Genomic DNA, 11,858 nt, shown 5'->3' on the forward strand with positions numbered 1-11,858 from the left:
TTTTTTCTGAAACACGTTGCCCCATAGTACTCCGTACCTCATCCTGTCAAACTGTTCAACAAATAATCAACAAAATGAATTTTCTTTTTCTCGGCTTTATCGAGCTTCAAAGAAAATTCTATCCAGCTTTTTACGCACCATAATGGCAGTCGCTCTAATGTGTGTTCGTAATATGTGAACCTCTTTGCCTTCGTCAGTGTAGGGATTTCTGCTGAATTGGCAACAAAAGTGTTGCCAGATATATTTCTTTTTTGATAAACTACATGAAGACTTCAAACTGACGTAAGCAGAGTTGTCAAAGGGGTGGGTAATTTATTACGAACTTTGCATTATAGCGTCCGCCATTATGGCTCGTAAAAAGCTGGATAAGGAACTGCCAAAAGTTCTTTACAATATCAATGCAGCATTTTTCGAGTAGGAACGAGACAAATGCAGGGCTGCGCAAATACACTGCCTTAAAAAACAACTCAAACAGTGATTTTGTTCAGAGCGTTGTACCATTCGAGTAGTTCATTTTGTACCAACTTTTTTGGAAGATTTCGTCCTGAGTGTTACGTATGTCTTATGTATGTGGTACAATGCTGGCCTAACAAGTGAAGGTTCGAGTCTCGGCTCGCTCGTAGCTCGTAGCGCTCGTAGCAGTAGGATAGTAGCGCTGGCCCGCAATTGTCCTGTACACTAAACAGTTGGATGCGAAGTCTGTGTATAACAATCAGAAGGTCAAGTACCGAATCTTGATGTAGCACCCAAAGCTTTGCTACTAGCACAAGAAAGTCACAAATACCAAATAAATTCAACACAATTGGGTTGTTTAGCTATATCAGTTTTTTATGTAATCTGAAACAACCGCATTTTCTAAGCAAAACGTGATTTTCAAAAAAAAAATTATCGCTGTTCTTCGCTTTTTAAATCACGATTAAGAACTGCTCGAAATCAAAACAATGACAGTTCGCTCATATACCAACTGTCATTGTAGCGATTTAGAGCGAATTTTTATTCTTCATTTAAAAATCGAAGAATGATGATATGACGCTTTAAAAAATCATGTTTTGCTCAGAAAATCACACTCGTTCAGATGATATATAACAATCAGAATTTCATGAATAGTTAAACAACCCAATTTTACTAATGTACTTTAGCTCTTTTGGTGTTTTACGCTAGTTTGCTTTGTTTGCATTAAATCAAAAATAACTGGCAACTCTGTTTTAGAAAGTTCCTTCCTGTCGTCGTCATCGTCAACATAAATATCATATCAGGTGGATAAAACAAACCGGTTAAAATAATTTATAATCAAATTAGTCCAAATTAATGGTGAATCTTTTTATTGCGGACAATTAAAACTAGACGGTAAAATGAGTCGAACAGTGCTGGTAACTGGTGGAACTGGATTGGTTGGAAAGGCGATTGAAGCGGTCATCAGCGAGAAGCAATCAAAGGATGAGCGATGGATTTTTGTTGGTTCAAAAGATGCTGATTTAACGTGAGTATCGTACAGTAAAAGGTTCCTTATTTCCATGAGAAATCAAACATCCAGTTAATGAAATTCGCCTGCAGCTCTGTAATCAATATTACATTATGTATAATCAAATTATATCTATACACTAAGGTCGCTTTTTACGCGGAATTAACGCGTTTTTTGTTCTACGCGGATTCCGGAATTTAGGCGGATTTTTTACGCGGATTCCGGAATTTACGCGGTTTATTTTACGCGGCACGTATCCCCCGCGTAAAAAGCGACTTTAGTGTATTTGATTTTTGAATATTCAAAATTCTATGTTTAATGGATTGTACAATTTTGATTGTGCCACTGCTGTTGAAATTATATTCACAGTAATCATTTTTAAAGAACAAAAAGCACCAACCAAATATTTGACTATAAATGTAAACAAGTGAATTTTTCAGAATAATATATTCGACCTAGGGGGAATAGGGGCATAATGAGCACCCTAACTTGATTGCTCATTCAAGCATGATAAACGACAAAAATTTTAAGCTGTCTTCAGTGCAAGACTTGAATTAACTATCTATAATTAAAGGTACACTATTCACAAATTGAAAAGTATATCGTATAATGGTGAAAAACACAAATTAGATTCATGCATCAAAAACTAGCAATCAGTCGATGTGTGGGCAAAATGAGCACCCCACCGGGGCATAATGAGCACCCACGGGGTATAATAAGCACTCTTATAGAACATATCTTGAACCTGTGTAGAAGTACAACTATTGGGCAAACGTTTGTCGCGAGATGCCGTGATACTTGGCGGCTTGTTTCGTGAATGTCCCGTCACGCCGTCAGGCCAATTCTGCCTGCAGTCCCTTTTTCTGACCGATTCGGTCTCAAAGATTTTTTAAAATATGTTCGCACCATCACTGTAAACAAACACTGACTATGGAAACAGACAAGCTCACAAGTCTACTGAGATGAATTTCACGTCAGTTGGCAAGGTGGATTGTATAACAATTCCTCGAAAACTATTCCCCAGGAAATAAAACGCCGAAGCTTTTTCCCCAGAAAACAAAATCCCAGAATGTACCAATCACCAGAAAACTGCTACCCAGAAAGTACTAATCCCCAGAAAGTTATTATCCGGAATGAACCAATGCCCAGAAAACTGTTTACCAGAAAATACCGTTTTCCAGAAAACTGTTATCCTAAAACGAAGAAATGTGCATTATTTTTTTAACATGGAAAATCTGTTAAAATTGAGTTTTTTTATATCTAAAATTTATAATATTTATAATATTATTTTATATCTAAAATTTATAACGATTCTGTCATTTGAATCAACGTCAACTAATACATTTGTTCTTTCATGGAGTAAATAAGTAAGCGCTTGACACCAGGCCATATATAGTCATAAAATCAGAGAACTTTCAGTAATCGTTTTTGGATGAATGAACATCACAAGTCGACCACAAAAACACAGTAGCGAATTGATTTCTGAGGCTCCTTGACCAAAAATCTAAAATACCCCTTCTCATCTTAATTCGGTTAATCTAGTTCACATGGGGGGCAGCCCCCCTGCAGAAATTACCTCTGTAGAGGTTCGTTCGTTTTCCTGGATCGATGCAACATCCACTAGTATATATTAAACGAGCGAAAGGGAACCCGGTTACAATTCCGGAACCTGTTGAGTATACGTTTGCATTGGCGTGCACACCGGAAACGGTAGCGCCTTTTTAATCATGGCAACATGAATCCTTTCCTTCGAGAAGCCAACAAGAGATATCGGAAGAGTTTTCTTTTCTGTTTAACAGTCATACTAGCCATGGAAGTCTTTCATAGAGAGATATGGTTGGACAGGCTAGTAGAGCATGGTAGTAGACCTTGAAAATCGAAGACTGGGGTACGCAAAGTCTCGACAGCTTGTACCGAATCCGCAGCAGGTCTCCAAGGTGTAGGGTCTCTAGTCGATAGATCAATGTGGGTAAGGGAAGTCGGGAAATTAGATCCGTAACTTTGGGATAAGGATTGGCTCTGAAGACTGTGATGACTCGGGCTACGGGGCTGCCGAGTCGCGGGTCTATCGAATTAAAACAAAGTGGCGAAATACCAATCGTTAATAGTGTTGTTTTGCAAAAACCTAAAGCTTGATATGTTGAAGCAAGGTTTCGCTACCGTTTTTAATTTAGCCTGTGTCTCTGGAAGGGTACTTACCCCACCTTTCCCCTTGATAAATCCGGAACAAATGTCCTCTACTGTCCCAAAAACTATGATAAATTTGTGATCCTTTGAAAAAGGTTCGATCAAATTCGGTTTAGATCTTGCGTAATGGCAGGTAAAAGAATTTTAATATTTTCGGCTCTAGTACGCAAGTGTTAATTAAAAATGTCAAATAATTTAGAATGTTAACAATATAATAACTGAATAGGGTAAGGTGGGGCAAGATGGGTCAAATAAGCCAAATTTTCAATATCTCGTAACTGAAGTTACTTTTGGTCTACTTTTCAGATGATTATATTGATGTTATGCATATTTTATAAAATTACGCTAAAAATTAACAAAAATCAAGTGTTGGTTCGCTTTTACAGAATTTTTAGAAAAGGTTGTTTTTTATTGCACTGTAAAAAAGGCGGGGCAAGATGGGTCATTTGGTGGGGTAAGATGGGTCACCCTCTCAAACAGAACAAAATTATGATTAAATCTCAACGAACTTTTTATGGATAGCAAGAAAAATGCCTTCTCTTAATAGATAACAAAAATATTGGGTCATCTCGTCCATATTATACCGCCGAAGGGATTAAATTTTCCTCGGCGATTACTTTTTGTAGCGTTTTGAAGAACTTCGCTACTGTCGACTTATTGAAGCAATGAATGTTTTTTCAAAGTGACAACACCATTTGCGTCGAATCTAGCCTTAAAACTGAAATGTTGACAAAACTATACTGCCTTGTCTAGGGTGACCTATACTGACCCAATCATTAATTTAGGCCACGATTGCAATATTCATGTTTATTTTATATTTATTTATGCTCAAAAGCATATTATTTAGTACATCATGAGCGAAACTGCTTCTGCAATAAAGGTTTACTTCAAATTATATAGCGTTCGACGAAAGAACACGTTTTTTTCAAAAGTGTAAATCGCCTAAGAGACTTAGCGAAAAAATATTTTATTTATAAAAAACAAGCAATATGCAAATATGAACAATGAACACGTGATACGTAGTCAAAAATACGTTACGCACCATGCAAAATTAGTGTCATCACAAAAAAAAAACTTATTTCACGCTCAAAAACGGCACTGACCCATCTTGCCCCGTGACCCATCTTACCCTAGTAATGTTTTTTTTCCGGTTACGGTGATGCTGGAGAATAGTTTTCTGGGCATTGGTGCATTCTGGGAAACGGTTTTCTGGTACTATCAGGGGTTTAGAGTTCTGGTAACTAGTATATTCTGGGATTTGGCATTCTGGAGAATGGTTCATTCTGGGAAAAATCCTTCGACACTTTATTTTCTGGGGAATGGTTTTCTAGGAAAAGTCGGACAACCGACAAGGTGTGCTCATTTCACCCCACCTAAAGATGACCATTTTGCCCCTATCGAATTAATTGAAGTTAACATGAGATTTTAACACTAATTATAGCTTAAAATCAAAACTTCAATGATGGTGAAATTTAGGGTACGACCCATACGTCATATTGATGTGTCTACATACTTGATTGAGCCATTTAAACGACCGTAGAAGCTTATTTTGTAGTGCGCAATAATAATAATTCTTCCAACATCTGGGATTGATTTTTTCAAATTATTTCCATATTTGAAACAGACAAATCACTTTTGTTATATATAAAGAGATACTGTAGGAACTACGGACGAGTTTCACATACCACATTGTTTTAAAAAATGCGTAGTTTCGCATAAAAGAGGGGTGCCCATTTCGCCCCGTGTGCTCATTATGCCCCTAATCCCCCTAATTAAATATTCGACCTAACCAACACAAGCCATAAATCAGTTGCCGTTAAAAGTTTAACATTCAATAACAATGGTTGAAAATGAACCGTATTTTAATTCCTTCCAGCAATATAAATTCGTCTCGCGCCTTGTTCGAGAAGCATAAACCAACACACGTGATTCACCTGGCAGCGATGGTTGGTGGATTGTACCACAACATGGGCAACAACTTGGACTTCCTCAGGAAAAACATGCAGATGAATGACAACGTGCTGCTCCTATGCCATGAACACAAAGCGAAGGCCGTTTCATGCCTATCTACGTGTATTTTCCCCGACAAGACACCATACCCTATCGATGAAACTATGGTAACAGTGATTAACATGTTGCTCATCTCACGGTGTTGAGTTTATTTCCATTTTGAGATTCACAGCGGACCCCCTCACGATTCCAACTACGGGTACAGCTATGCTAAACGACTGATTGATATAACGAATCGTGCGTACCACGATCAGCATGGGGATCTGTTCACTTCGGTTGTTCCTTGCAACGTGTTTGGACCGTTTGACAATTTCACGCCCGGTGTTAGTCACGTGATTCCCGGTATGATTCACCGTTTGCATGAAATTATGTATTTGAAGGATCCCGAAGTTAGTGTGATTTTTTCGTTGCATAAGGACATGTAAAAATGTATAACTTTCGATGATTTCAGAAACAACAAGACGAAAAAGTTTTCCCGGTGTACGGAACCGGAAAGCCACTACGACAATTTATATTCTCGGAAGATCTAGCAAAATTGATCATATGGGTTTTACGCAGTTACGACAGTGTATCACCTATCATTCTGTCGGTAGATGAGGAAGCAGAGGTCAGCATCGCCCAACTGGCAGAATCAATCGCAAAGTCTTTCGAATTCAAGGGAAAGTTGATATTCGACGATAGCTATGCAGACGGACAATACAAGAAAACGGCATCTAATGCTAAACTTCGAAAACTGCGTCCCGATTTTCGGTTCACTGACTTTGATGCGGCAATTCAGCGAACGGTCGATTGGTATTTAAAGAATTATGATCAGGCAAGGAAATGAAAAGAATACTATTCACGTTACTGTATATTAAACTGTTTCACAAACAAACTGCGTAGTTTTTCTTTCGAAATCAGATCACATTTACTATTGCAACTTTATCTGGAGTCGAAGTGCACATTCTGAGGATTTTTGGAAGAAGAGTAACAGTTACAAGCTTGGTGCATTTTCTGAATTTATTATTTTCAAGGACTTTCCTGCTTGAAGCTTTGAAGTAATGAGGATATAAATCATGTTTTTATTTTGGTGATTGATTGATAATGCATGATCTCAATCTAAAAAATAAACAATTATCTTGAATTATTGGAAAATATGTTATTGAAGGCTCACTGTACTAAACTCCACTAAACGATTGTAGCTTATTTATCATTTTATCTAGAAAATCATGGATGAATGACGTATAGAAAAGAATCATGAATACATTATCCTTAAAATCGAAATAAAAAGGTTTTCAAGAAACACTCTGATTTAGTGAACGGATGCAGTGCTTTTCGATATATACTGTATGATGATAGCAAAGAAAACAAATTGCAGCTGACCCTTCTAGTTTTCTCCTTTGCCAGTCCTTCGAAGAAGTGCTGCCGCAAGATCTTTCTTCATTGCGGCCTGCTGGTTTGTATCAGCTAAAGACTGAATGCTTCTCAAACCATTGATTATATCCTTTGTCTTTCCGAAGTAAATTTCATTCAATGTATTACGAATTTTGTTTTCCATATCTTCTACAAGACGTCCAATATTGGCAATATGCGGACTGGTTTCACTAACTGGTGCATCTTGTTCAATCTATAAAAAAATATTTACACAATTTCTGAGAATAGACATTCTACAAGTAGTATATACCTGTCTTGTAAGACTACCCCCAAGATTAATCGTACCAGAAGACTGTTTTTGAGTTTGTAGCCATAACATGGCAGTTGAAGTCAACTTATAGTGGGCAGTTCTACCAGAACTTTTTTCCTGTACCTCCACTACATGAATCGAATCCCAGCATCCCTTTGTTTTCTGATTTCCCTCTCCTGCTTTTTTAATTAAAATAACCCCTGCGAAACCGTGATCTAAATCCCATAAATAAGCCGATGATACACCACCTTCGTAATACATTTCGCGGTATTGATCAAATGCATGATTTGCTTCAATCTCCAGCTTGCGTAGACGTTCGGAAGGCATTGATCCGTCTTCCAGTGGTGGTTCATAGGTATTCGACCAAGGTGATCTATATGAGTCACCGTCTCGATTGTAATCGCATAGCAGATAATCTTTACCTGTTTCCTTATCTTTTGCTATTTTTAAAGGTTGATCAACCGATGTTAGCAAATCTTCACATAAAGCAGGAGCCAGGTCAATCAAATCGATTAAGTTGGTTTCGATTTGCTGCGGTGGAAGCCGTCTCATTAAATCCAGGGCACAATCCATTTGCTGTTCCGTCTGCAATGAAGTATGTATGAGTTATTCATTGAACTGGGTGTGTCACGACAGCTTTAAGTTTAGTATAAACACGTTTATATGAGTGAATCATAGAAAATTACCATTTTACAATTGATTTTTAGCTTATCAAGTTTTATCACAGAACTTTCAACGCAAAGAAAAAAACAAGGATGTGCAGTGAACTGTCAAATTTCTTTTCTGACTTTTCTGACATTTGACAATATTCATTGATTCACTCAAGAGACACCGTCCAAAATTACCTAGGGGACTTGTTTGTTCTATACACTGAAAAAAACTCGTTATTGTAAATGAAAGAAACACCATCATCATTTTTAATTTCATTTCATAAATTCAATCTCCCGCTTGAGGTTGATTAACCCTGGACATCTGGTAAACCCTGGAAAGATAGTCTGCGTCAATTTGACTCCTCACTTTTAGTGAAATTGTTTTCTTTTGGGCGAACTGTCATTGTAGCGATTTCGTGCAGTTTTAGTTCGTGATTTAAAAATTGAATAACAACGATATAAAATTTTTGAAAATCACGTTTTGCTTAGAAAATGCAACTCTTACAGATAACATATAATGGATATAGCTAAACAACCCAACTCTGATATTTTTTATGTATCGATGTGTTAACATCGTAATGATCACTCATTATCAAATAAAGAGTAAATCTGAGTAACTCTCGTGACTCTGTATATCCATACCTAAACTTTTTTCCCTCCGCAAATATGCACATGAAAGTTGCTCGGTCCCACCGTTCATATATATTTCGTGCTCTCAAGGTAATCGAAGATTTGAATCATCTGAGAATTCCGGAGTAATATTGAGTGACTCAGATGAGTGTGAGTAAATTTGATTTTTTTTTTTAGAAAACGAGATAAATAAAGAGCAAATCTGAGTAACTCTCGTGTCTCTGAATATCCATCCTTAAACCTTTTACCTACTGCGAATATAAGCATGAATGTTACTCGGTCTAACCGCTCATATATTTTTTTTGTTCTCAAGGTTATCGAAAATGTTAATCATCTGGATATTTCGGAGTAACATTGAGTAAATTAGAGTTACTCCCAAGCATAGGAGTAACTCAGATAAAAGCTGTCTTTCCCCTCGTTCCAGGGTTAAAAAGCATGATAAACATTTTTTAAAAATCACATTTTTTACAAATCACGTTTTGCTCAGAAAATTGCACTCTTCCAGCTGATATATAAAAATCAGAAAACCGTTTTTTAGGACCCCATTGAGGTTTCCCGTCAGGCCATACCCCCTATTTTTATATTTTTTCTTCAAAGTATGAATTTGATTTCCTGCTCGTTTTTTGTTCCCAACGTTTTTTGGGACAACAACGAAAAAAGTCTATCCACAACTCGCATAATAACCAGCTCAAAACTTTACTCACGATTTGGAAGTATCCAGCATCCATTTAGCAAGAGTGATTCGTTGCTGCAGCAACTGTGTTTCCTCTTACGGCGCGTCGGACGTATCGCTTCACTTCGGCAAAAAATGTTTCACAAATAGTCGCAAACCATCCTTGAATTCTAACGACTTATACCTAGGCCGACTTGATTTAAACCCATCAACACCTATATCCTCCTACTCCAGTACAATTCCCAGTATGATTTGCCTCGATTTCTATTGACTATTATTCTATTTATTACCTTCGAAACGAATAATACAAAATTCACCTTCGATAATCAAATGTGCAAGTAATTTAGCATGATTCCTTACCGATGCTTGTTTCAATGCATACTATTCAACCGACCCTAAATGGCCTCCATGATAGCAGCGATCGTGAAGCTTTCACGAAAATACGCTATAATGTAATCTATTGAGACAAACAGTGGAATATGACCGTGACCATTTCGCACTTGTCTTTGATGGCCAGTTGGGGATCCTTTCGAATGCATCAAGATAATCTCGCCTTTGTATCATTCTATCATCCAAACTTTTTCGTTGTTTACGGGCCAATTAATGCAACTGCTGCTGTGAAGCTTCTTCATAAAGACCCTTCTGTACCAGTAGAGGTTTCCCGTCTGACCTTACCCCCTATTTTTCTATTTTTTCTTAAAAGTGCATTGCATTTAAAGATTAATAGCGCTACAATCAGATTTTTTTTACTGAGTATTAAATTTACTACGATTTTTTAAAAAGTTGAAAATGCATGAATGTTGAATATATATTTTTATGTATTATTTTCACCTTGCATGTGTGTTGAGTTTCGAAATTCACGTTCTAGCAGCACTGCAAAATATTATTCTATTAATATTACCCCAACTTGTTGGCAACATTGTAATTTTTGACAAGTTCTTGATACTAGAATTTTTTTACGAAACAAACACAATATCATCGTTCTACATTGAAAAAATCGTCTGCATGGAAATTCAAAGTTTTACACATTGCATAACGGAATTCTTTTCGAACGGGAACGAAAAAGTATTTTCGATATCGAAATCCCCAAAGAAAATAAATTAGGATCGGTTTTAAAAATTGAAAGTCATCGTTTGGGCGAATAAAAATTTTGGGCGGGAAACCTCCATTTGGCAACTAGGTTACACATGTCGAGGTGCCAGATCTCTTCTCAAAGCGCAATGTTGACTAACTTTTTCATTCGACTCGTATAACTGATGGTGATGGTGGAAGTCCTGGGGAACAATAAAACGGGTCACAAAAACCAAAAAGATCGGACAACTCTCCGCCTATGCGTATTCGTTACCTCCGGGCAGTAAAAAGCGCTATGCTGAAAAAATCCGGGAGTACGCGCATCAGCTGGAAGCAGCATTACCAACGAAAGAACAGCTTGGCGCAGCTACTCTTGAAGATGGCTGGAGGGACATTCGATCAGCCATAAGTAGTAGTGCTGTAGCGGCACTTGGTACAATGACGAGTGCAAACAGTATGTGGAAGAGAATAATGCAGCACGAGCGACAAGGCTGCAACACCAAACGAGGGCGAACGTGGAGCGCTGCCGACACGCACGGAACAGACAAAACTCGGCCTTCTTAAGAAGAAGCGCCAGGGGGAAGATCGAGATCGCGAGGCGATGGAGGAACTGTGCGAATGACTCGCGAAAGTTCTACGAGAAACTGAACAGTTCCCGCAAAGGCTATGTGCCACAAGCCGACATGTGCAGGGACGGCACCCTTCTCACGAATAAGTGTTAGAGGATTGAAAGGTGGAGATAGTACTGCCTGACGAGCACCTTAACGGCGATGTAGCAGAGGACGACGACGGAGTGGTGGTAGAGCTCGATGTACGCGCAGATGACGACAGAATTCCAGCCCCTGATCTCCAGGAGATTAAAGAGGAGATCGACTGGCTGAAAAACAACAAAGTAGCTAGAGCTGAACTCCCCAGCGAGGGGTTTGAGAGGAGGAGGTAGTACCGGAGGAGTGGATGGAAGGTACAGTGTACCCCATCTACAAAAAAGGCGACAAGTTGGATTGCTGCAACTACCGTGTAATCACGCTACTGAATGCCGCCTACAAGGTGCTCTCTCAAATTCTGTGCCGCCGACTATCACCGTTTGCGAGGGTGTTCGTGGGACAACACCAAGTGGGATTTAAAGATGCCCGCGCTACCTCGGGCCAAATGTTCGCCGTACGGTAGGCCCTATAGAAAGCCGGACGATTTGGTTTGGCCATAAACGCATCGAAGACTAAGTACATGAGAGGAAGAGCTTCCAAAGAAGACAGTATCAACTTTCCCCCACGAATTCATATTAGCGGTGATGAAATCGAGGTGGTAGACAAGTTCGTGTACCTGGCCTCACTGGTGACTGCAGACAACGCCACCAGCAGAGCAATTCGTCGACGCCTTATGGCAGGTAATGGTGTCTTTTTTGGACTCCGGAGTAGGCTTCGTTCTTATAAATTCCACCGCCGCACGAAGTTGACCATCTACAAAACACTGATCAGACCAGTAGTCCTCTATGGCCACGAAACCTGGACCATG

General features: G+C 38.6%; 2 protein-coding genes across 2 annotated transcripts; one reads left to right on the forward strand and one right to left on the reverse strand.

Moving 5' to 3' along the window:
• The first annotated feature begins 1,214 nt into the window (after positions 1-1,214).
• LOC129730947 (probable GDP-L-fucose synthase) lies at positions 1,215-6,533 on the forward strand. Its single transcript, XM_055690618.1, has 5 exons — positions 1,215-1,256; positions 1,345-1,480; positions 5,526-5,766; positions 5,824-6,048; positions 6,111-6,533. The coding sequence occupies exons 2-5, from the start codon at positions 1,353-1,355 to the stop codon at positions 6,483-6,485; spliced, it is 969 nt and encodes a 322-aa protein (XP_055546593.1). The 5' UTR covers positions 1,215-1,256; positions 1,345-1,352; the 3' UTR covers positions 6,486-6,533.
• Positions 6,534-6,639: 106 nt separating this feature from the next.
• On the reverse strand, positions 6,640-8,121 carry LOC129730949 (F-actin-capping protein subunit beta). The gene is made up of 3 exons (XM_055690619.1): positions 8,009-8,121; positions 7,323-7,907; positions 6,640-7,265 (listed from the first exon to the last, which is right to left on the reverse strand). Exons 1-3 carry the CDS (start codon positions 8,009-8,011, stop codon positions 7,026-7,028), a joined length of 828 nt encoding a protein of 275 aa, XP_055546594.1. The 5' UTR covers positions 8,012-8,121; the 3' UTR covers positions 6,640-7,025.
• Positions 8,122-11,858: the final 3,737 nt, after the last annotated feature.

The sequence above is a fragment of the Wyeomyia smithii genome, chromosome 3, assembly GCF_029784165.1.
Source record: "Wyeomyia smithii strain HCP4-BCI-WySm-NY-G18 chromosome 3, ASM2978416v1, whole genome shotgun sequence".
Classification (NCBI taxonomy): domain Eukaryota; kingdom Metazoa; phylum Arthropoda; class Insecta; order Diptera; family Culicidae; genus Wyeomyia; species Wyeomyia smithii.

Excerpts from the sequence above, each read along its gene's own strand:
- LOC129730949 (XM_055690619.1), bottom strand. Across the intron at positions 7,266-7,322 it reads GGGGTAGTCTTACAAGACAG|ATTGAACAAGATGCACCAGT; the intron begins GTATATACTACT and ends ATTTTTTTATAG.
- LOC129730947 (XM_055690618.1), top strand. The coding sequence starts at position 1,353 with ATGAGTCGAACAGTGCTGGTAACTGGTGGAACTGGATTGGTTGGAAAG. Across the intron at positions 1,481-5,525 it reads TCAAAAGATGCTGATTTAAC|CAATATAAATTCGTCTCGCG; the intron begins GTGAGTATCGTA and ends AATTCCTTCCAG. Across the intron at positions 6,049-6,110 it reads TGTATTTGAAGGATCCCGAA|AAACAACAAGACGAAAAAGT; the intron begins GTTAGTGTGATT and ends CGATGATTTCAG.